General features: G+C 43.1%; 1 protein-coding gene across 1 annotated transcript in view; it reads left to right on the forward strand.

Moving 5' to 3' along the window:
• Positions 1-17,162, forward strand: part of LOC144828756 (COP9 signalosome complex subunit 5-like) — a 185,023-nt gene extending 167,861 nt beyond the window's left edge. Inside the window, exons 6-8 of the mRNA XM_078687201.1 lie at positions 4,155-4,266; positions 6,897-7,045; positions 16,815-17,162. Of these exons, the coding sequence (XP_078543327.1) occupies positions 4,155-4,266; positions 6,897-7,045; positions 16,815-16,902 (349 nt within the window). The 3' untranslated portion in view covers positions 16,903-17,162. The remainder of the gene's footprint in view (positions 1-4,154; positions 4,267-6,896; positions 7,046-16,814) is intronic.
• The last annotated feature ends 9,292 nt before the right edge of the window (positions 17,163-26,454 follow it).

A 26,454-nucleotide genomic window follows, 5' to 3' on the forward strand; every position in this document is an offset into this window, starting at 1 on the left:
ATTGATACTGTTCAAAAAATTGTGGGGCGAGTGATTATAAACAGTTTGCTTGATTGGGCGGAGGTTTTGGAAAAGGGGGGTGGTGATGGACAGAGTTTCTGAATGATGCAGAATACTCTTACCAAGTCAATCGATCATGGTTTTAATCCATCACCGTTTTTTAGCTCACTGCACCATCCCAGCTCAGAACCTGGCTATATGCAAATTAGTCTGTTCCTGTCCCAGTGCATGATGGGAACAGGGCAAACCAAACTACCAAGCCAATTCTTATACTGGGAAGGAAACAAGCTTCCGGGGACCGGTTTCTGGCATCACAGCATTCTTCGGCCCGGCTTGCTTGAATCCTGATGGTGCAATGAGCAAGGGACTCACATCTGAGTATACCCTCCCACACATAGTGTGGATAAACCCGATTTTGGAAAAGGGGGGTGGTGATGGACAGAGTTTCTGAATGATGCAGAATACTCTTACCAAGTCAATAGATCATGGTTTTAATCCATCACCGTTTTTTAGCTCACTGCACCATCCCAGCTCAGAACCTGGCTATATGCAAATTAGTCTGTTCCTGTCCCAGTGCATGATGGGAACAGGGCAAACCAAACTACCAAGCCAATTCTTATACTGGGAAGGAAACAAGCTTCCGGGGACCGGTTTCTGGCATCACAGCCTTCTTCGGCCCGGCTTGCTTGAATCCTGATGGTGCAATGAGCAAGGGACTCACGTCTGAGTATACCCTCCCACACATAGTGTGGATAAAACCGATTTTGGAAAAGGGGGGTGGTGATGGACAGAGTTTCTGAATGATGCAGAATACTCTTACCAAGTCAATAGATCATGGTTTTAATCCATCACCGTTTTTTAGCTCACTGCACCATCCCAGCTCAGAACCTGGCTATATGCAAATTAGTCTGTTCCTGTCCCAGTGCATGATGGGAACAGGGCAAACCAAACTACCAAGCCAATTCTTATACTGGGAAGGAAACAAGCTTCCCATCATGCACTGGAACAGGAACAGACTAATTTGCATATAGCCAGGTTCTGAGCTGGGATGGTGCAGTGAGCTAAAAAACGGTGATGGATTAAAACCATGATCTATTGACTTGGTAAGAGTATTCTGCATCATTCAGAAACTCTGTCCATCACCACCCCCCTTTTCCAAAATTGATTGGGCGGAGGACCACAATATTTTATCTCCTTTCCAGGCTGGGTTCCGCAGGGCAACTAGCACTGTGGACCAGGTCTTCCGCTTTCAACTGATCCAGTGGAGGACCGTGGTGCTGGGTGGAAGCAGTCTCTATGCAGCATTTGTTGATCTGCGGGCTGCATTCGACCTGGTACCACGGGCAAAATTGTGGGAAGTGCTTGCGGCTCTGGGGGTTCCAGGGGCCTTGCTGACCTTGATCATGAGATTGCATGAAGGTACTTATGCCAAAATTCAATGGGGTGGGTACGGAAATGATACTGTCGAATTTCCTGTTGAGCGCGGGGTTCGACAAGGATGCTCAATGGCACCAACATTGTTTACCCTTTTTATTAATGGCATTGTCCCCCGCATGCAATCACAGGTTGTGGATGCTCCCTCTCTCGCAGGTGTAAAAGTTCCTATTTTAATGTTTGCCGATGACACCTTAATTTTATCTAAATCCCCAAGTGGTCTGCAAAAAGCATTGGCAATATTTGATAAGTTTTGTGGTGATCACGGTCTGGAGGTGAATGCTTCTAAGACAAAACTCATAGAAATTTTAAATCCAAAATTACCATGAGTGGACGCAACCTAGAAGTTGTAAAATCCTTTACATATCTGGGGATCCTTATCTCCAATGATAATAGATGGAACCAACATTTAAATATTGCAGTATTAAGACATAAGCAACTAGCTGGTACCATCATAAAGGAGCATAGGAAATCGCTGACCAAACCGATTAAACCACCCTTGATCATATATGAGGCAAAAGCAATTGGGTCAGCATTGTATGGGGCTGAGTTGTGGGGGCAAGAAAACCTGCAGGAGCTCCAAACATCTGAGAACAACTTCCTAAGGAAACTTACAGGCACCCCACAGAGCAGCCCGCTTTTGCCTCTGAGATACGAGCTTGGCAGGAGAGAAATCTCGGAAATGGGTAAACTACGACCGATTTTATATTGGCGTAGGCTTTGGGCTACACCTGAGCTCTCCCACTACGCGGATGGGTTTGTTGATGTCATTAAAGCGGATCGTTTTAACAAAATTAGATGGTTTAAATCACTAAAATTAGCATTATGTGACCTAGGACTAAATGAACTATGGTCTGATCCCGCTGGGTCATCATTCCCCTCTAAGTCAATCCTAAAAAATATATTTTGGGAACGGGTTGCAAATAAGAGTTTGCTCAGTATTAACAACGGGTCCATGACTACCACCTTTCTCGAGGTTAAACTGTTCCCTACATATGAAATGTATTGGGATTACATATCGAAACCCATGGATAGGAAACTGTTTTTTCAACTAAGGGCTGGCTCTCTCCCTCTCCGCAATTTAACATCTAAGTGGAGAGAAGGAGGACCAGCTACCTGCCCAGTTTGTGGGGAAGGAAATGAAACACTTGGTCATTTTTTGTTCTCCTGCCATGTATATTCTGCTCCAAGGCGAGTTTGGTTGGCACCTATGTGTAGGAACTTGGGTACTAAAAGTAGTATGGTAGCTTTGCGTATTGTTAGATCTACTTCTTTGACCTGGATTATAATTGCGACTGCAAAGTACCTGGGGTGGGCGTGGGTAATTAGGCAGAGATTGCTAGTAGGGTAACTACTCTCTGCCTAGTTGATCAGAGACTGCTAGATTATCTATTCTCTGTATTGGCTCACTTTGTGTCATTTCGGATTGAAATTTCATTGATTTTTAGCATTGATATTGTATCTGTTTTTAACCTGATTCTTAACAGTAATGAACTTTACACCTGTGATTATGCAAATTCTGCTGAATTATAATTGTTTTTTACTGTGATATGTGCTTATGTCAAATATGACCTCTGTAAATTAATTGTTTTTTATTACGTGTTTGTATGTCTGCTTTTATGAGTAACACTCGAATAAAGCACTTTTGAATTTGAATTTATTTGGTTATGTAGCACAAGTTTGCGGAACCAATCACTAGGATAATAAACAGGAAGTCCAAAATAAATACAGAAGTGTTGATGTTTTCATGTGCCGCAGATAGACAATTGTGTCTTCCGAAGCAAGAAATGGTTGGCCAAATTATAATGAAACTGAGCCCCCGATGATAGGTCTGTTGCCCGAGCTAGGTAGTATCTGACTTTTAACACCTATTTCTCACCTCTCCCACATGACCAAATGCCCACATAATTGCAGACCGAAATCTTTTATGGCTAACTCGCATTCGCCCCTCACTTCAAAAATCTCACAATAGTCCTCAAGAGTATTTGCGGTCTCCTGACTTGACACCTACCCCTCACTGTTCTTGAGATTGTACTAAATCCACTTAACTGCAGTGTAGTTGGTACAAAATGCAGCACCTAGAATTGTGACCAGACTGTGGTAACAGAATGACATCTCACCCAATCCTTTGAAACTTCACTGGCTGCTTGGAATTGGGAAATAGAGGTGATTGCAGATTTTTACTATCAATTGCCTCTGGAGATCCAATCGCTGTTTTAGCGTCACAGGGAAATGCATAATCACCTAATCAAGCCTTAAGTGACTGGCTCCTAAATCTTTAATTACAAGCTATAAAAAATGAGATAAACAACCTATACCAGGGTAAGTCGTTTCCGGCTGGTTAAGCTCCCCGAATGGCAATCTTATTATTCTAGGTTATAATAATAAAAATAACAGATCTCTCACTGATCAGCTATACATCTTTGGTGCCACATGTAAAAATAAACACGAACCATGGGCAATGAATGTGAATATTTTAAGAACATTTTAAAAATCCCATAATAGTAAGAGAAACTGGTGTATCATTATCATAGAGGTGGCGGCTGCCTGGACGCAGGTACTCCCTGAGATGGAGAAGTCCTGCTTGGCTGAAAAGCGTGTATTGAGCAAATAAAATAGGAAAATCACTCCTTTTTCTACCCGATCAGTTGTCATTGACCTTTTGCCCTCAAGAGCAATAAACGGATTGATGCCCCATCATCTGCGTTTCTGTTTTTTAGGTATTATGCTTTAGAGGTCACATATTTCAAGTCGTCTTTGGATCGCAAGTTGCTCGAGCTCCTGTGGAACAAGTACTGGGTGAACACGCTCAGCTCCTCTAGCTTGCTCACTGTAAGTACTGTGCAATATAATGTGGCTTTTATGTACATGGTATTTCTAGGATGGAAAGCAGTTATTTCTATTGTTATCTGTCTGTAATGAATTGACCTCTCAAAGTGTACTCTGTATTCTGATCGACCACTCTCCTCTCCACGTTTGTCTGTCGTGGTAGCAGATTTATGAATTAATATTTAAATATAATAGAGACCAGTCTTGCATAATTGCTCTTTCCTTTAGTAATGCAGTATAAGTACTTGTTAGACCAGTAAAGCCAATACCTTTATTCCTTGATGCTGATTTACTGCGGGAGGTTCTAGTTTGCTACCCAGACTCACAGTGCACTTGCATTTAAAATCGACTTTTGCCCTAAATTTGGGCAACTACTAGAGATTTGGTTGCACACTCCATAAGTGCATGTGTTTTCCAATTTTCTCTCTAGTGCTATTTTCTCCACCATTGGTATCCCCCTGTTGCCCCCAGTGCAGACATCAAAGCACTCTGAGTGCACCCACCCAGCCCCAATACACTAAAGCCTGTCTGGGAGGTGGTCACACCTCCCTGTGACAGGAAGCCTATTGTCAACCTTCCCTTGCTGGAGTTTCATCCAGCAGGTCAAGTTGGCGACCGCGAGCAAGCAAAATGACATCTCGGTGAGACTTTTACCTCGTTCGCGATCAGCAACATCAAGTTGCCGGACGTGAGCTTGGAAAATAAACCTCCTGGCAAGATTCTCAACGCAGGGAGGTCAGGTTTCTCATTGCGAGTGGTCGCGTATGCTCGCGACCGCTCACGATGAGAAACTACCAATCTGCGTTGAGAAAGCTGCTGCTGGAGTAGAAATCTACTCAAGCAGCAGAAAACGACCGCTTGCACTGTGCAAGATGCTGTTCGCACTGATTGTACAGTGCGGACAAGCATCCGGTCCTGGGCAATCAGTGCGAACAGCATTTTGCACAGTGCACTACGTAGTTCACGTAGCTCACGTAGTGCACTTCACGTAGCTACGCGTAGCGCTACTGCACAAACTACGCCCAGGCTTAGTATTGTCCCAATGGAAGCTGCAGAAAGTAAACGGTGCTCATAAAGACACTGTATACCTTCTGTTCTTAGAGTAGCTACTGATGATTTTTGAAAGTGGTGGGCCTGATTCCTTGAGAACGCCTGACAACTTCTAGGCAGGGTTCCTGAAGAGGGTGCTTCTCACCTCCTATCCCCCTCCCCCCCCCAGCCCCCACCCCTGAGAACATTTTGAAAAAATTGGACCAGATATTGCATTTTAAAGTACAGTTTCCACATAAATTAGTTAAAAAGTCACAGGCTCTGTAGAAGCACTGATTAAATATTCAAGTCTTTGATGTAATGCCATGCCAATTTAACCTGACTCCCTCCAAGAGTTGACCCCATTGTTTCTCAAATGTGATAGGGGTGCCACCATATTTAAAAACATACCTCCGTTATGCCAGATGTAATATATTTTCATGCTATGGGTGACCCTTTAGTCCAACAAATTGCATACCATATGTCACTGACAGTTTGCCAGTGGAGCTGTTCATAAACGATGGGTGGCCCTTATGTCAAAAATTATCTCTAGGATGTCAGTTCCAGCATTTTGTCATGATTGCCCTCTCCTATATACTTTGGTTGTCCTCCTTTATGCAAAAAATTACCTTCCATGTGCAAGCTCCAGCATTTTGCCATGGTTACCCCCATGCCAAAAAACGTATTCAAGTTTGCCAGTGCAAGAGTTTGTCTCCTCTGTGTCCCCCTGTGCCAAGTGTTTCCTCATTTGGTAGCAATTTGTCACAGGTGTCTGTGCTTACTTATATTCACTTATTCATACTCACACTCTTACTTATTCATTCTCACTTGCAGTTTCACTCCATCACTGCCTCTAATGCTCACTCTTTGTTGCTGACACTTCCTCAAAATCATTCCCATTCATTCTCACTAGCTACCGTGCCACTCTATTTCCTTAAAAAAAAAAGGTAAATACATTTAAAAAAAAGCTTTCACTCAAGTAGAAATTATTTTTTTTAATTTACCGTTCAGAATGGCATCCACCATCTTGGAAGGGTCAATAAAAAATGAGTTAAATGGCACCCATGTTATGCCAATGCTTCACAGCAACAGAAATAAGCAAAAGCCAATAAATCAAAACGTTTTGAGCTATTGGCTTTGCCAATGCTTGTTTGTAACATTCCTCCTTTCACAGGCCACCTGTGAAGTCATAAAGCTGGGGGGCATGAATTATAAAAATACATAGGGCTAAAAAAGGCATACTATGTCCAGTATAATGTGAGCACAAAAGTACGACCTTATCAATCTAGAAGCATGTATTCCCTTAACAGTGGTGGTGATTGAAGCTCAGTTTGGAAGAGGGAAACTGGTGCAGGAGGCAGCTATATTCTTTGAATGAAAAAGCGACACCCAGTAGCAAAATGCCATCAAACAGCTTGCAGATTTAATTGTCCAGTGCTTCTATATATTCTGTGTCGGAACGTGTGCTCCAGAGCACAAACAGGAACATTTTACGCTTAGGATTTGTTGGGAATTGAACTAATAGTGATGACTACTGTTGTGTATGCAGACTACATGGTCAATGCTGCTCTTATACATTGTATACCTTTTGTGTGTCTCCAAAGAATGCAGATTACACCACAGGACAGGTCTTCGATTTGTCTGAAAAGCTTGAGCAGTCTGAAGCACAGCTCGGTCGTGGAAGTTTTATGTTGGGGTTAGAGACACACGACCGAAAATCTGAAGACAAATTAGCTAAAGCCACAAGAGACAGGTAAGAGATGTATATGTCTGTTTTGTTGTTATGCATGGCTCTAATCGCGAACCATGAGCTGGCCTAACCGGATTATAAATCCTGTAATTCACTGCTGTGATGTAGCAACAGTTAGCAACCGTGGGTAACACGTTTTGTTATTAAGTCTTGAAGGCCTTCCAGACCATGCTGACAGGGCTCTCAGAGAGCCTGTCAGTGCTGCTGCACTTGAATGAAAGCAGAAAGCACAGCTGCAGAAGGGAGATGGAAGGTGGTGGGGGTTGGTTGAGGATGGCAGGTAAGGTATTTTGTTCACATTAGGGAGTGGAAGCCATTTTGTGTATGGCTCCTCTATTACTCCTTTGCCTCAGCCTAGCACTTATAAGCATTGACAGATGATTTTTCAGGGCCATATAAAAAATAAAATTATTGATGGATAACTGAGTTACCAGGATGCCTTTCACCTTGGGGTTTTGAGTGACAGCCTAATTGCTTTGCTTTCGTCTATTTGATGTCAGAGAACCCCATGGTGAAAATCATCCGGTGACTCACATTTCCCCATCCATAATTCTATGTTATGTACAGTTCTCACTGAGAGACGCCATCATGAATTCCAGATTCTAAAACTGGTAATCGACTCCTATGACATAGTAACGGTTAAAAGCTTCTACCCGCTGGTGCTACGTCATAAAGGAACTCTGGGCTCCTCTGACAAGCCTCGATGGTAATCGGGGAGCACTGCTTTTGAAGAGGGAGGGGGTAGGCTCATAGAGTGGCTGGCAGAGGCTAGATGTGTTTTTTGGGTTTGGAATTGGGAGGAAAGACCATGTAATGTTTGGCTTCCCCATTACTCCTCTCCCCCTGCATATCGGTTGACATAGGGGCAGATCATTTGGGGGCATTCATATATAGGTGGGTAAAAAGTAAATATCTGGGATGTTTTCACTTTGCTGTTCTGGGTAACATCATAGTCAGGAGGTTTGCTCTCATAAATATTGCATTGAACCCCTTGGTGACAATCATCCCCGATTTTCACTGTTGACGATGTTGCTAAATAATTTAATGTAAGGCCCAATGCATGTGCCTCCCAGTTTTTTTCTGTTTCGATTTTCAAAATGTGTAACCTGATAAAGCTAACTAGCAGTAAATGATTATTAGATGGACAGACCAAGAGTAGACATTTTGGTAACAATTTTCAGTTTCTCCATCCTTTTCATCGTTAAATTTGGAAACTAAGCAGGTGCAAAAATGTCTCAAATTAGTAACTCACTAGCTGAGGAAGAGCTGAAGAGCATGTTGCTCTCCACCTGGCTTACTTCATTTGTATTTCTTAGCCCCTAACTTGTTGCAAAGGACTTTAACTGACAGTAGGATTATTTTAGGCTTGTAAATAGTCAGCAAGTCTCCTCCTTGTGCTCTGGCTAATTGTCTATTATTTCTACTTTGACCATAAGTCGCTTGTGGTCTGCAAGATATAGCTATGTTTTCATTTGAAAATCTTCCAGGAATTTCTTCCTTTTTGTGATTTTTTTTTTTTCTTCTTTTTTTTCTAAATCCTATTTATATCCAGTGTGCACAGGTAGGCATGTACTAAGAGTTAGATACCGTTCCTACCTTCAGTGTAGACTATGTATCTTTTCCTAATCTCCGTCTTTCCTGTTTTAATTTCACCACAAGAACAATCCTGCCAAGTACCACGCATCAGGCGTTAGACTAACGCATTTCAGTGTAGTCATCCGCATCGCCGCACTGAAATGAATTGTCACGCATTTGCATTGTACCTCAGCCTTCCTGGCGCTGCCTAAACTATATCATGGAGTGAAAGTGTGGCAGCTGGCAGTGCTCCCTACCTGGCGTGCCCGCGCTGTTCCCGCTGCAAGCTTGGTCTTGCAGCAGAGTTGATGCTGCTGTTAGGATCGCTGCACAATGCAACAATGTTTCATTTTGATTTCCGCTGGGCGGCTCTCGCACAGCCTGACGTCACGGTAGTGCCCAGGCCAGTCTGATACATCCAATAGTCTGGCGCCGTGGTGGGGCTTGTCACGTCTTAGCGCTTGAAGAACTGCCTGCTGCTCGCACCTGCCCGGGCCGCTATCGCGTGCTGCCCCTCGGTCAATTCAATTATTCATCAACGAGCTCAGCTTCACGTCATGGAGTCCATAACCGGCAGTTTCAGTTGCCGCCCAGGACAACCGGTCACTGATTGGATAACATCAGACTTGAGGACGGCCCCCGGGCTATGGAGGCCTGCAGTAAACCTGAACTGCCTGCAAAAGAGTCGATGTAAGTACCAGCCACCCGAGTGTGTGTGTGCTTATTCGACCCAGCGAAAACAGTATTTGCTGAATATTTGATTAAACCCATTTGTTCACAAACGAGCGAAAATACGGGACAACCATGATTTACAAAATGACAAGAACATTGATGCAAACATTAACAAATGCCATAAGTCTGCCTTTGTATTTGAATGTGCTTTTTCAATAATTGGCGGGTTTTGTGCATGTACGTGTCTTTGGGGGACGCTTAAAAGGTTGCGAGAATGTTCTGTACATTGGTCATGGAACGTCACGTCCAGTTCATGTCTCCTCGCTGTGTTTCTATCACAAGTAGCATCTGTTGTGCATGGATCCTTTCTTGGATGTTTTTTTCTCGAATCCTGCTGAGATTGTGGTGAGTGTGTTATTCAAGTCTCAAACGGATATCACGTACAACCATGACAAAACAGCAGTTCATGTTCCGAGATAGTTTTGAGCCCGTCATTGTTGCAGTGTTACAAGTGAAACTACTGGCTCTAAAATGTTACATGCTTTTGGCTAAAACGTAATTCTGACTGGAAAATTCAACTTGGCAACTGTGGTCTAAACTGCAGAGGTGGGTGAAAGTAAAAGCCTGTGCCAGTAACTTTTTTGGGAATAATAAATGTGCAAATCCTAATCCAAAGATGCCTCATAGCATGTGTGCCATCAGGACTGAGCATAATCTTTACCACACGGCGGGCTTGTCGCCTTCCTTAAATGAAAGTGTTTCTGAAAGTAAGTCAGTGAGACTATGCTATCAGCCTAACTGTGGCCAAAAAAGAGTGCCTCCCACGCTCCGCTTTCTAATGCAGCCATGCTTACAGCTCGTGTGGTCGGCGTAAATCGAGTGACTCTGCGAGTTACTAGCTGATTATTCCAGACTATCTATTTTTGTCAATTTTGACTGTAGTCCAATAAATGAGTTGTTTAACAATTATGTCTTATGCTTTGAAGCAGTTCACTTCAACATTCTCGTTGCTCAAATGGGTGTAATTTCTGATATTTATGTTTCCCTCCTCTTCACTGCTTTATTTTGCTCGCGATCAAGTGTCACTCATAGTAATTGAAATGTCACTCATAATTTCACTGACATTATGAAAATGTCACACACAGCAATCTGAAACCTTGGCAGCTATACGAGAAGTGTGGTTCTTGCTTATTGTCCTCATCCAGGAATGACACATTCACATTACCATCGATCCCTCTGTAGTGTGACAAGCTGTTTTGTGCCTACGATCAGGGAAATTAGATGTACGGCTTTGCAAAAGAGATGAAACTGACTGCACCCCTTCAGAATGCAAAAGAATATTTGAATACTTAAAGCGTATAGTTGCCAATATTGCTAAATGGTAACAGGTTTCATTGTGGTGGGGTCTAAAATGCCTTTGCCCATCCTAGTTTTTGGGCACTGTTGCTTTGCGGAAACATATTCACCCTCCTCTTGTGTTTGATGCCACTTGATCGTTCTTTACTGGTCTCTTGAAGCTGTTTTCCTTTTCTAAACTGCTTGGGAACCCACAAATGAGCTGTCCGCTCAAGTACATTTTGTGGTGGCCGAATCTTTTTAATAGGTTCCATCTCCAATGAAAGTCACACAGCACTGCCAGTGTTGCCTCGCACAGTACCTTCTGTTTTCTTCCTGCCTCTCTCATCCATGGGAAAATGTTTTCCAACAAATTAAATCCTCTATGTACTCTTGCTTTGTCTCTGGTACACGCAAGCTGGTATCCTACAGTTAAGACTTAGGTTTGGGCTTTTGTCTGGCTTTTGTTTGAGCTTTTGTAGCAGGTTTTCGGTGTTTTATCTCCGCCAGGTGTTGTTAGACATTTATGGCTCAGAACTTTGCACTTCACCTAATTAATATCCTTTTTTTTTTTTAGGTTGAGCCTGAGCCAGCGCGCGTGCTCTGCACTGCGAGGCATCTTGTGGATTCTCCGGCTTTCTCCGTGTGGGTCTGACTCCTCCCACACATTAGATTGGGTTTTGCGTGTGACTTTCAAGAATGAAAGCATGCAAATGGCTAAAGGCGGGTGCATGTTCTACTTCTTCTCCAAAGATTCACTCCCACTGCATTTTGCTCTCGGGAGCGAGCAACCACGCGCAGAGTGGCAGCTGCATTCCTTCCACAGCAGGTGCCTTTAACCCCTTCGATGCTCATGACGGAACGGTTCCGTCATGAGCGTCGGTTGAGCTGTGCTCATGACGGAAACGTTCCGTCATGAGCCCGTTGGCTCATTAGAATGTTCAGCACAGCGCAGGAATCTGCGCCGCGCTGATGAGGTTAACAAGGCTGTTTACAATTATGTGCGGTTCTGGGAGGAGTCCGGGGGCGATGGCTTGGGCTTTGAAGGTGTATGTTTACAGCGCAGGACTCTTGTTATATAGCGCTACCAAGACACATCTCTCCATGACAAAGCGCTTTGCAAATAAAACTTATAACAAAATTATTCTAGCAAACGTATACGGCCGTAGGAGCAAACTCGTGGAAATGAACCGCGCTGATGTATTATAAGGAGAAATGCTCATATAAACGTTTTCCGGATAAACAAACTCACTTAGGCAATACAACATAATTAGATCATTCAGTTGTTGCGACTTCTGAAGCTGTCTTGTCAGCCCCATAAATAATACATTGTTCTTATGAACACCATCTCTGAAAAGTGAAGCGCTGCACTGCCCTCAGTCTAGATTAGAACTTCCACATAGAATGCTACATTGAAAGCAGGGAATGCTTAGATCAGAGCACCGTAGAAGTCCCTTTTATGCACCAAACATGGAGAAACTTAGGATTGCGCCTCTCGGCGATCGTTCATTTTCCACCCAGCTCACGTTCACTTTCATTGTGCATATCGATAAAGCGCTTATTAAATTCATGTTTAATGAAGCGCTGCAGCCGTGTTGATCAAAGCAAGGCGCACAGCCCCCAAGCTTCATCTTTCAGCTTGGTGCTCCACCTTTCTTTCATCAGTGCAGCACCCGCTTATTGTTTTAGGAAGTTAAGAGGAAGGAGTGAAGGGAGCGCTGATTCTCTTTATACTAGTGGTTAATCTCAATTGAAGCTTTACAAGGACGTTTTTAATTAATTCACAATAAACTTTGTGGGAATGTGCGCACACGCTGCTTAAGGAGTTTCCTTATTTTCCGTTTTAGCCCTCCCAACCACCCGTTAGTATATGGAAACAATAGCTGTGCTGCTGTACCCTAACTTTATCGCTTACTCGCCAAACACATGCAGCGTCTCCTGGCTTTCTCTGTGTTGGGTAACAGCAAAATAGTGTGAATGCTTGTTTATTTCCTCCTCACCCTTCCTCATAATAATGGCTAGCCTCTCTTTGTCCCACCCATGGCGCTTAGCCTGTTTATAATGTGCTGCATAACTAAACACGTAGAAGGTCCCACAGGCGAGACCTATTGGCTATGCCAATGCTGTCTCCGCTGGCTTTCACTTCTCGATGTAGAATATTGCCTCTGGCTGTATATTCCAATAATTCTTTTAAATTTTTTATTAATTCATGCGCATTTTTTACCCTTATCCAACCCCGCTGCAGATTTTTCTTATACACCATCTCAGGGTGACTTTAGTTGGTTTTCAACAACTGTGGCTGGCAAAAGGTCCAGATATCTCTGCTAATCTCTTTTTTTTTTTTATGCACGCCTGTAGTCGCCTTCAGAGTTCACTGCTACCAATTCTGCCCGCATGCCATTTAATCGAAGTACAGAATTCATTTATATAGCTGCCCCCTCTTCTGTGGTGTTTGCCTCTCAGTGAGAACGGTATGGAAGCTTGTAATGTGCCTGATCTGTGCACTATGCTCCTCATGGCAATCTTTCTCAGTGCCATCTTGGTGAGAATGCTGCCTCTCCACTCATGGGCCCGTCCCAGTTCACCATGTCTGTCCTTGCCCAGCTGCCCTTTCAGCCCAGTGCACACACTCTTGGGTGACCCATAACATTATCGCTTCTTTGTCACTTCTTCAAACTCACTTGGCTGGCTTGAATGGTGTTGTAGTAGTCTACTGCTTATGCGCATACACCCTCAATCTCGCCAAGGGGTGCATAAAAGGCCCACAGCTGTCCCAAGGAAGAGTGAGGAGAAGAAGTATGAAGGTAGTGAAAGATGATGACGACAATTTTTTCCGTCTTTGGTGATTACAACACTTGGACAGACCTTGGCGAGCACTTGCTCTCAGACCTACTTTCATCTTTATTCACTGGGTGTTGATCAGATGACTTTATTATCGTGCGTTGTTTACTCTGCTTCTTGCTGTTCAGAGGAAGCAGTGGTAACCAGTTCCCAAAGACTGATGTATTGGCCCTTCAGAGACGATGGAGTCCAAACTTGCAGCCGGAGCACCATGATACCTCCATATGTGTATTCCTGAGGGATTTCTTCCATGGAAATGGCGTGGAATTTGGAGACTGTGTGTCGCTGTAGGTCTTCACTTCACCCGGCACATTATAGTCGTTTCTGCAATTTATCTCTGCCCAATCATACGAGACATCCTCTGTGCATCATGTCACCTAAAGAGTTACTTATATAGCATTGGTCCACCATTCTCCACCAAAGAACTGTCCTGATGGAAGGTAAAGGCTTCATGTTCTGAGATTACATTGTTCTGTGGTTAGAGATACAAGCCTTTACTCTACATTAAACCAACACATTATTGGCCACATCTCGATCAAGAGTGTCTTCCATAGGCTGCATTACAACGTTCGATGATGCAGTAGCTAGACTGCCTACAAAACTGAATTTCCCTGTCAACACTACAGAGAGTGTTCCTCCCCTGTCAGCTCTGAAGACAGATCTGTCATTTATTATGTTAAAAGAATTTAACATATCTTAAACCTTCATCCAATAAGCAGTGGAGTGCTCTTAAGAGCGCATTTCTTATTGTAGCAGAAGCATCTCAGACATGCGGTGTTGCACATGGAACAGGTTGTTGGTGTTGGTGTATGTAGGGGTATGTGTGTAAATGTGTGATATAAAACTATAACTGTACTGTCCCAGGTTACAAAATATTTCCAGCCATGCTCCTCATGACATCCTGGTTTCTGTAGTGTGGTTTCACCGTGACTTCGGCCCCTCACTTCAAAATCCAAATTTGCACAGTACTGTTCAGTGTGCAGCATTTTCGTGATGCTCCTGCTGCAATAAACACGATTTTATATGTAGCATGCTTCACTGCTTATTTGGAGGTTGGGTCACACTACACAATGTTTTCCAAGGCGTAGATGAAGTACTCGAAAATCAGTGGAAAAGTGGTTTTGATGTTGATGGGTTTCAAAAATCACCGAAGACAAAGATTTGGTTTAGTGGCTTAGTCGTTTGTATCCATTTACTGTTCGCTTTTCCACTTGACTAAAAATCTGTGTGATTCTGCCCAAATCAGTGTGTCTATAATTGTATGTATGTGTACTATAAGTGTGCTATTGTGTGGTATGTAACAATCTGTGTTATGAATAACTGATCTATCCCTATTGCATGTTATTACCCACCCTCCCCCGGAGAGTGTCTTCCAGGCACAGTGCCCGGGCTCTTCTACGGTCATTGCATTGGCTCCCGGTTGAAATTCGTATGAAATTTAAAATGCTCTCCACTGTGCAACGGGCCCTTTACGGTCTTGGTCCTAGTTATTTACAGAAGAGATTCGCCTTTTACACCCCAGTGAGGCAGCTGCGTTCTTCTTCGCTGCTGCTAATGCAGACGCCAAAGTTTAAGCGCCAGCGATTGGGTGGGAATTCCTTTGCCCGCAAGGCTTGTCTGGCCTGGAACGAGTTGCCCTTGGCCCTGAGAGCCACTTCTGATACTTTTCCTTTCAGGAAAGCCCTTAAAACTTTTCTGTTTTAATCTGGTATTTGAGCTTCTCCTGCTTCTTTTTGCTGCTAGCGCCGGGACACTTCCGAGTATCTGTGCGCTGAATAAATTAAAATAACATAACATAAGAGCCTGTTTTTTGTAATGTGAGCATTAAGATAAACCCCAACTCCTCCCACGCTCCTGCACCAACCATGCCTCCCCCATGAACTAGACACCATGCCAGAGGATGCCTCTAGAACTAAACCTAACACTCCTCTTGTGACTCCTGGACTGAGCGCTATATGACCAATGCAGCCTCCAGGCATGGATACAGTTTACCAGTGGTGTTTAGAACTGGACCCAATATTGTAGATGGGGCGTCCAGGACTGGACATCAGTCTATGTGACCCCTGCAAGTGATATATATATAACTGTAAGGTCACCTCTGTTTCCTTAGATATCTAACTCTACACCCCAGGTTTCCTCTTGATCTCAATGTTGCCTTATCATTCTGTTTACCCACGTTAAGGCCATTAAGTACAAGAACTTGAAGATGCACAAGCACAGGAAAAGCACCCACTGACCCTTGTGGGACTTGTTCTGTGTCGTAGTGAAGCATGACGCACCCATTTCATTACTCAAAAGCTTAAACAAGTGACATTGCAAATGTTTGTTGGCAGGTGCCCGGCTTTCAGGCACATGAATATATGAGATGTCACTGAAGTACAACTGGCCGTTCAAGTTCTGCTGCAGGAAGTTAAAAATTAGGGTTTGATTCCAGCGGAAAGCGCTTCTATAAGTTGCTTAATCGACCAGGAGTACTGAAGAGTGGAACCATGGCTGATGTGAAAATTAGATGTTCTTTTGTGGTAGTGCTAGCTGCACAGTCATGCCGTTTCCCTTTTCCCTCCGCAGTGCACTTCCACAGGCAGAACATTTAGAACCATATTTGAATGTATATGTTGTTATAGAAGGGCTTTGCTAGTCAAAGGTGCTCCTGGATAGCTAATGCCTGGCCTTAATAGAACACAACATTTATTTATTCATGTTGTCCTATTCCTTGTGAAAAATGGTCAAGTTGAGACACTGCAAGACCACCGTGGTAGAGATATGCTTGTAAGACCAGCCTGAAGAGCTTTTAGTGTATTTGTTTTCTGCAGCTTTATGCATTCACGGCTGACACCACTATTGCTTTGGATTCAGAGAATATGCACTGGAATCCGCACTGTCATGTTCCACACTATCCTTCTCTGTCTGGTTAAAGATCGACCTAAATTAGTAAGGCGATCGCTAGCGGTTTCCTGACTCTGCCCATGTTTTACAAGGTCTAAATGTATTGGTAAAGACTCGCCAGAAGCTCGTAATTTTACCACTAGTTAGTAACTCGTCAGCATCTGCATTATGACTACCTCTATTAAATGTTGATGAATCCACCTCTGTAGTTTGACATGTAGCTAGTTGTTTTTTGGTGAGTATTAATGGATCTCGCTTGATATTTATTGTGCTAGTTAGACTTCAGTACCTTAAAATGGCTCATCCCTTTATGCACTGCAATATATTATAATCTACAAACACAAAATAGAATTAGTTGCATTCTGTAGAAACAGTCTAAAACTAACTTAATTTATCTTCTGTTTGTAAACTACACTTTTGTTTGAAATACTCCAGTGTGACTAAGTATTTTTTTTCATTTCAGCTGTAAGACAACAATTGAAGCGATTCATGGACTGATGTCACAGGTTATCAAGGATAAACTTTTTAACCAAATAAACACCTCTGCCTAAAGCTTTACCTGAAGCTTTGGACTTGGAAGTCTCGTCCTCCATAATGTGGTGCCCTATTTAATTCGTTTCAAGCTCTTCAAACTGGTTGAACTGTAAACTAGAGTAAAGCATTTACAACTGTACATGACCCGATGTCCTCTTTGTTTTATACCTTCCTCTTTCTTAGTTTTAAGTCTGAAACTGTTCCGCAAAGTTGTCAATTGCAGGTCTCCATTTTAAAGATCCATTACATTCTGCAATAAAACACGATTTAGCCTAAACATGTCTTATTGGCATCATTATTAAAAATGTATAGTTCTTGTGAAGTTTTCACTTGGTATTCATAAAGTTCAATTTCATTTTGCCTTAAATAAATGTTAGATGTTGTGCTTTTCTCCAGTTACCTATTTACGCGCGGATTGCAGACTGCTAGAGAATTCTCATTCATAACACCTGATATACATTCAGCTTCCCTACCGTTTCTCAGCTCCATTTGAGAATTGTAACTGCGAGCCTGCTGTTCGCTTCTAATAAATTTACCTATGTTAAAGTTTAGCCTTAAAAGGTATGTAGTAGGGTGGAGTTACATGGATATCTAAGATGGCTGCTCTTGTTTACATTTTTTAAGTTGACTTCTTTTTCCGAGCCAGTTTGTTGATGAGAGCGTAGCTCATACTCAGAGGGGATGAGTACAGAGATAGCAAGTGGCGAAGGAATGGAGCTTTCTCTGATAATGGCATGCAATCATTACCAGGGACAGTGGTCAGTTCAAGGCTTCAGCGAATAGCCGGGATGATTGCTGTGAAAGTTCGTCTGCTGTGAAAGTTCGTCTGCTGAACCCTAGTGGCTGAAAGAACTCCAGCGCAAGCTACAGAGGAGAGCAGATGGACTTCGAGGGTTGAATGCAATGCTTTTCCTGGTTCCACCATTATTTAAATTGTGTCTCTTTGGGCTTTGATGCGTGAATTGATAATAACTTGTAATGAGAGGTCATCCAGCACCGCCCAACGGAAGTAAGAAGAAAGCATTGCAGGAAACGTTTACCTTATTCCTGCTGAGAGCTGTGACTATGTCACTGACTACCAGTGGTGTAAAACTCAGTGGATGGGATTAATTATTTACTGCACCTGATGACTACCGTTTTATTCTGTTGTGGGGTCTGTACCGGGTGCAGTAAATACCTGCTGTGTGGAGTATTCCATTTGAAAACTTGGGATAACCTGCATAGTCTGTATATGCTGCACTGATTTCCAGATGTATCACAATTTTCCTGAACACTTAGCTCAGTACATTTAATGAGATGTTGATGAAATGTCATAAAAAATTGAGGAATGCAATTACCACTGCACAAGTCTTCATTCCAGGACTGGCATTTATGCCCTTCTCTTATTCAGAGACTCTGATGAAATTTGGTGCAAGCCTACTGGGGTAAACCACAAGCTAGTCAGAAATGGGAGAGCAGCAACCAAACAGAAAAGATTGAAAGTCATAGGAAACAAATTCCTTTTTCCTCATGATCTCAGTAGGGAAATAATATGTTCGAGGCATGTGAGCTGTAGATACACATGCTTTGCATACTCCTGCCATCTAGTGTTGGGTCAAGATGTTTGCAAGTTGTTTTTCTTCAAAGAAGTCTCTCCAGTTATGAGGTAAGGTGACTCCTCCTTTCGGTAATGGTGCGCATGGGCATCAACTCGTTAGATTATTTATATTTTTTTACGTCATCGTGTTCGGACGTGTAGTGCTGCACTCCGGTTCGAAACCATTCTTCAGGTTCCCATCGGTGCACAATCCACTCTACACTCGATGGTATTGTTCTCAAACACGTTTCCCTGTTCTCCGGTTATTGAAGCGATCCGGAAACACTCTTTCATTTGACACATCGGGGTAGGCCCTCTGGCCTAGCCTATCGGTCTACCATTCTTCCGATGGAACGAACTCCACTCCAATTCTGTCCTCGGTGCCACACCAAGCACCCTCGCACTGATCTACATCAAGTTTGTAACTTGTGCCTCTCATCGGAGCACAAGGAAGAAGACTGTGACGCCTGTAAGTCGTATCGGTCGAAGAAACCGATGACAAGAAATGCAACACCAAAGCATTCAACACACTCTGGATATCTAAGGCGAAGAATCCGAGCATGCAGACCTCGAAGCATCGGCGGTAGAAGAGGAGGCCATCTCTGTTCCAGAGTCTGATTCCGAACTTGAGATAGACTTGGAGTGCGGAGACGTGACTTCGGGACGGGGTGCTGTGAGTACCCAGGACCCCTTGCCCCCCAAAGCTTTTTTACAAAAACATAATGCTACGGCACCCCCCTCTGCCTTTGGGTAAATGATTCTAACGGCCCGCTTCCTGGATCGCACCGAAACAAACCGTCAAGCCTTCCGGCTCGGGATGGAAATGGTCAAAATCATCTTCAGATCCGAAACAATTCGGTTCCAAGGACCGATCTGGTTTGAAGCCAAAACACTCTGCTCTGAATCCAAAACATGCTTTGGAGCTGAAACCTTCTGCTCACAAAAGCAATACTATTGAGGCTCCCGAACCAATTTTAGACGTACTCAAGGCTAAATTGGATCCTAAACAGAAGAAGCTTTATATCCATCTTGATACAGGACATATTTCTGCCAAGACACCAGTCAAATACAAACTTCCTTCAAACGACCCTGTAGATAAAATTCCTCTGAAAAGAAAAAAGGACATGGCGGCTAGCCCTGCTTATCCTGCCCCTCAATCCCCTCCACCTCCATCTTCTCCGGAGTTACCAGATTCCTTACACATAACACCTTAGGGATCTCCACATACACAACCTCAAGGGTATGATACTGATGAAGAAGACACTAATTGGTCTGTAGACCCATGGAATGATTACCCCAGGGGATACTGACCCAGACCTTTACCCTGCAAAACCATCACCACCAGATGATAACATGGCGTATCAAGAACTTATTGCTGGAGCAGCAGTGTATCATGGGGTGGCCTCACATAGAGAGTCCTTAGAAGAAGACTTTTTATTTGAAACCCTTAGGTCCACACACAGGTCAAGTCAAATACTCCCTATGTTAAAGGGCATGATGAAGCATGCAGATGACCTCTTCATAGACCATGTGTGAGCTCGTATTTTAACTCCCAGAGCCGATATATATAAACCTTCTCCATATGATCCTGTGTTAATCCGAGAACAATTACCTCTCAATTCCCTAGTAGTGTCCAATGCTCGCAAAAGGGCTAATTCACAAACATCTGGTGATGCACCTCCCCCAGACAAGGAATCTAAGCTTATAGATGCCTCTGGAAAGCGAGTGGCTGCTCAAGCCACTAACCAGTGGTGCATCGCAAACACATAGGGCCTACTTGCTAGGTACAACAGGGCACACTGGGATGAGATGAAGCATCTGCTCCAACATCTCCCAGATGAACAGCAAAGCACAAGAGTTAGTTCAAGAAGGCAAACTAATTTCTAACTCCTCTATTAGATGTGCTCTAGATGTCGCTGACACCGCGGCTAGAGAGATAAATACCAACATTCCCCTCAGAATGCATGCATGGCTTACACCCCTTTTGACAAAAAACTCCCGTTTGGTCCTGAAGTCAATCAGGCTTTAGAAAAAATGAAAAAGGACACGGTCCATGGGAGCGCTCCCGTCTCCATCAAATAGAGGCTCCTTTCGCCACTCCTTTTACAAAGCAGGGTCCAAAACTACATCTTCAGACCCAAATGTTTCCTCGTATAAAGGCAACACTCTCAATCCTCTCCCTTTTGAGGTTTTTATGGAGGGGGATATAGAGGAAACAATTCCAAAGGTAGGGATAGAGGTGCCACAGCACGTAACTCCCCATCTCCCAACAAACAGTGAGCTGCCAGCATTTCCCCCGATTATTTAACACCTGTAGGGGGAAGACTTCCACAATTTCTCCCCATTTGGAAATCCATAACATCCGAATAATGGGTAATCGATCTTATCCAACATGGTTATTACCTGGAGCTTACCACCAATTCTCCAAACATCCCACCTCGCACTCCCAACCTGTTGTCACACCACTTAGTTACTGGAACAGGAAGTGCAATCTCTCTCAGAAAAAGGAGTCATAGAACCAGTTCCATTACAGTTCCAAGGTTCAGGGTGTACTCTCTCTGCTTTCTAATCCCCAAAAAGGACGGCTCCTTGAGACCCATTTTGGATCTTAGAGTGTTAAACTTATACATGCTGTCAGAATACTTTCATATGGTAACGCTCCAACAGGTGCTTCCACTTTTACAACAAGGCGATTTTATATTCACACTAGACTTAAAAGACGCATACTTTCACATTCCTGTCCATCCAGCTCATCCCAAATATCTCAGATTTCAGATAGGAGGCAAACACTATCAGTTCATGGTACTCCCATTCGGAGTAACTACTGCTCCCAGAGTGTTTACGAAATGTCTAGCTGTAGTGGCAATTCATCTCAGAAGACAACAAATTCCCGTCTTCCCCTACTTCGACGGCTGGCTCATGAAAGCAAGCAGACTCCAAAAGTGTCTAAAACACACTCAGACCATGCTAAGCTTACTCCACTGATGGTGCTTCACAGAGATTGTACAAAAGTTTAATCTACAGTCTTTACAAATACAATCTTATTTGGGAGCGATCCTCAACACTCGCACGGTTCTAGCCTCTTAACCACTTCGACGCTAATGACAAAGCCAGCTCGTCATGGGCGTTACCTGCCCTGCGCTCATGACGAGCTGGCTTTGTCACAAACAAGCCATTTGCTCCTCTACCAGCGCAGGGCAGGTAAACGCGGTAGCGCTGAAGGTGTTAAAGTTCAGCCAGAATTTTCAATATTGCTCTTATTACAGTTTCAAGCCAATCTAACCTTAACAGCCAAAACTTTTATGCAACTTTTAGGAATGATGGTGTCATGCATTGCAATAGTGCCTCATGCAAGACTGCATATGTGTCCTCTACAGGAATACTTAGCAAGTCAGTGGAACCAGTCATACGGTAAGTTAACAGATCTAGTGTTTGTGGACAGCTGCACCCATCGCTCTCTGCAGTGGTGGAACGAACCCACAAAGCTTATCAAAAGGGGCTGCGTTTGTCGACCCAGTTCCACAGGTTGTGCTAACAGCAGACTCCTCTCTCGGAGGTTGGGGTGCCCATCTCCACAATTACACAATTCAGGGCCTCTGGGACAAAAAGCACATAGGTCTCCACATGAACTATCTAGAGCTTCTAACAGTATGTCTAGCACTCAAAGCTTTTCAGTCTCATCTCATAGACATGGTTGTCCTAGACCGAACGGACAACATGACAGCCATGTACTATATACAAAAACAGGGGGTGGGGGGGGACACACTCTCCAGCTGTCACACCTCTCTCAGACCATCTCGAGCTGGACAATTCATCACACAATTCATCTTCTGGCAGGACACCTTCCAGGAATCAGCAATCAATTTGCTGAACTACTCAGCAGAAGTAGACCGCAAATACACGAGTGGGAACTTCATCTCCTTCCATAGTTTCAAAAATGAGTATTTCCACAAACAGATCTGTTTGCCACAGTGGACAAAGCAAAACTTCCCAAACTTTGTCTCCACGTTCCCACAACCTCGATCCAAAGGCAGTGCCCTATGGTTCAATTAGTCAAAGATATTTGCCTATGCTTTTCCGCCTCTCCCACTCCTTTACGTTTTTGGTGCAAAAGCTCAGGCAAACGTCACTCACACTGATTTTAGTAGCTCCCACATGGCTCCGTCAACTATGGTACAACACACTTCTGGAACTCTTAAGTAGTTCCACATCAAGAGCTACACCTCAATTCCAGCCTTCTCACGCAGAACCATGGAGAAATCAGACACCCAAACCCGAAGGAGCTCAACTTCGCAATTTGGCTCCTGAAGCCCTAGAGTTTGGATACTTATATTGCCCCCAAACTGTATATCCTAAAATAAGCAAGAAAGCCCACGGCCAGAGCTTGTTATGTAGCAAAATCTCTTAGCGCTAACCCAAAATTCATCCCTAAAGTGGTGTCTACTTTTCATCTTCAACAATCAGTTGAGTTACCCTTGTTCTTCCCTCAACCTGATTCTGTAGCAGAACGAGCTCTTCACAAACTTGATGTCAGGAGAGCGTTACTGTATAATATCAAAAGGACAAAAGGTTTTCGTAAAACAAAGCAACTGTTTGTTGCATTTGCACCACTTCACAAGGGCAATCCTATCTCTAAATCTGGCATTTCAAGATGGATTGTTAAATGCATTCAAACTTGCTATGCAAAAGCAAAAATAACTTTATCTATACCCCTACAAAGCATTCCATTCGGAAAATCGGGGCATTTATGGCCTTTTTAGGTAACATTTCTATAGCTGACATATGTAAAGCAGCAACATGGTCTACACCACACACATTTACCAAACACTATTTTGTGGATGTGTTGGCACGACAACAAGCCAATGTAGGATAAGCCATGCTTTAAGCACTTTTCAGACAACTAACATCTACTGGTTAGCCACTGCTTTGGGAGAATACTGCTATATAGTATATGCAAAGCATGTGTATCTACAGCACACATGCCTCAAACAGATTGTTACTTACCCAGTAAGCATCTGTTCTTGGCATGTAAAGCTGTAGATTCACATGCGTCCTCACCCCTCACCTGTAGTTGTTGCAGTTCTCCTTATTTACATTATATACGCATGGACATCTCTTTACTACACTCACTCCATTCTCACCCTCTTGCGGGAAAACAATCTAACAATGGAGTTGATGCCCATACGCACTAGCACCAAAAGGAGGAGTCACCTTACCTCGTGAATGGAAAGACTTCTTTGAAGAAAAACAACTTGCAAACATCTGGACCAAACACTAGATGAAAGGAGTATGCAAAGCATGTGAATCTACACCTCTACATGCCAAGAACAGGTGCTCACTGGGCAAGGAACATAATCCTTTCCGGGCAGAAACTTCAAGAAATCCGAAAAGAATACTTTAAGTTACAAGGAGACGTCTGGTAGAGGAAATCATAGTTATGTGTGCATGCTAGTTGAGCCAGAAAGCTCCTAGAAGGAAAAAAAATTAAAAAAGGAACAGAAAAGGAGATGCATGCTGATCTTGACCAGGGACCTCCTAAGCCAGAAGCCATCACTCGCGGTCGTTCATCTAGAAGCATCACTGTGGTGCTGTGCCTGTGCTGGCATTCAGCACCTTGGCTTGGCTGGGGAGGTAACTCGCCTATGTAGAGTGTGTGCTACCCTGTAAATTCATTTATAGTCAAGCATCTGAAGAACAAAACACTCCTTGTACTTGTAAGATGCACTTTCATGTGTTACTTCTGACTAATCCTCCCACCCCCACACTGAATAATATGCGAGATTGAATAATTTTGCAAGTTAAGTACTTATTTTCATCTAGAAGAATAACAATGTACGAAGCACTATACAATAGTGGGAATAAAGACCGGGGAAGATAATGTGGTTCAGTGTCCTAATTACCAATTGATGGCCCAGGAAACATGGGCTGAAATCTCAACATCTCCAACTTCATTTCACTATACCTCACTGTGCACCTTTTGGCCTTATTTAGTATCATAAACCATTCAGATAAACTGGACTACAAATGAAAGCCTCGAGCAAATATGGTTCAATGAACTGGAACGCTGCCTCGTGTGTAATAATATTGCTACAGGTTTTGCTTTGTTTTCACCTTTGACCTATTGTTGACATTCTAGGGCTTACAGCATCTTATACTCGCCATGATTGACCAAAGCATCCATGTTGACCTTGGGTCGATCTGATGACTGGACTTTTACAAACTCTGTGTTAATTTCCCGACATAGAACTGTGAATATTAGCAGGTTTAAACTTTTAGTTCTAAAAGTTTTAAACGACTTCTGCCCTAATACCTTTACAGGTTATCAAACAAACTTCTGTTTTTAAATCATAACTTTATTTGCATAGATTAGCAATGCAAAAAAGAAGCACAAGAAGGTAAACTTATGGAGCAATAGAAAAAGCTTAAGGCCACCCATAAACAAAATGTATCTCAGTGTACCTCTTAGCAGTTACATTACAGCCTGTTTTTGTATACACTAGAATTTCCCAATTTATTGCAGTGAACCCCAATAATATTACTACTCATTCTACATCTTTTTACATGGCTTATTTTTTAATTGGGGAATCTCGTCCCACGGGCCCCCTTCAGCAGCTTTGGGTCTGGCAGTTAAAAACAGGGCACATCTGCAAATTAATTCCATGTCAGTTAAATCTTTCTCAAACTTTTCATTTTTCTTAATTTTGTATTTATTACCTTTGCCTCAGACCTTTAAAAAGGTGTCCATCTTCAGGGTTTTTTAGTGTAGCTGTTTATTCAAAGTTTGCATTTTCACCAGTTTCAATGCTGACGCAAATTATTTAAAAAAAATAATAATCGGTGGTCCCCCCGAGGATTCCTAGGTATGATTTAGTCGATTGGTTATGAGTAACCCACATCATTTGGAAGAAAGTGCTTCCACTGTATTTACATTTCGGGTAGTCCTCACTAGTAGCAGGATGTATTCTTTGCAACATAACCGGAAATGCACAGGTGGAGGGCCGCACATTAAATTGTGCCAGTTTAAATTAAGCAATACTTACCTTATCTGCAGGTATTTTTACCTCCATTCCCCCTGTTATTCTGACTAACGTCACGTAGTAATTCCCTTAGTTGGGCAACCCTGTTCGGGGGTGGGGGAGATAGGACATTCCAGCCGGAGATTAGGACACGATTCCTGGGTTAATACTACTAACATGGGTATCCTATAGCCCTAACCATCTTCAGATCGAGCATAGGTTTAAAAAAAATTCTATCAGGAATCCTTATTTGTTTTGTTTTTTCTATTAGTGGCGTACTTCATTATCAGGTCTTTTCCTGGTGTAGGGAGAATAAGGTACCCTAAAGCTCCCAAACCAAAGCAACAGTTATTAACTGTATCTAGGATGCTAACAATAAAAAGGTATAGGTTGTTCGTAAGGAGTTTTTAAGTCAATAGACCCCATCAGGTAATATGCTTAAGTGTTCCCTGTTATTGTGGTATCAGTCAGTCTATCTTTTCCTTTTACCGGCCTGCCTTAACGTTTCCAAAAAGGCTGTTGACGATGGTCTTATCCCTTTTATGGCTCATCAAATCTCATTTTAATCTGATTTTTTTCTGGCTGACTGGATGGTCACATAGCGGTGGGCTTGTTACTTGGCATCTCAAAGGATGCGGTTTACAAGCCTAGAGACTCATGTACTGATCTATACTCCGATCATCCTGTTTATGTTGCATCCTACCAGATGTACTTCTCATTTTGAGTTTGCTCTCGACATAGATCTGAGATGTGTGGACTGCGTTTCACAATTATGCTTTCGCAAAAGCTCGAGTTTGTTTCTCTTGACATTTCTTCTTCTGAACACCAGTATCCTGTATGTCATTTTTTTTTTTAGCCATCCCCAGGTCCAGAGCATGCTTCTGCTTTACAGCTGAGGGCTGGAATCATGGCACATCCACGTGTCTGCATGCTCCTGGCTGGATCTGCCTAATCCACCCTACTCTGGTTTAAGGATA

The sequence above is a fragment of the Lissotriton helveticus genome, chromosome 4_1, assembly GCF_964261635.1.
Source record: "Lissotriton helveticus chromosome 4_1, aLisHel1.1, whole genome shotgun sequence".
Lineage (NCBI taxonomy): Eukaryota > Metazoa > Chordata > Amphibia > Caudata > Salamandridae > Lissotriton > Lissotriton helveticus.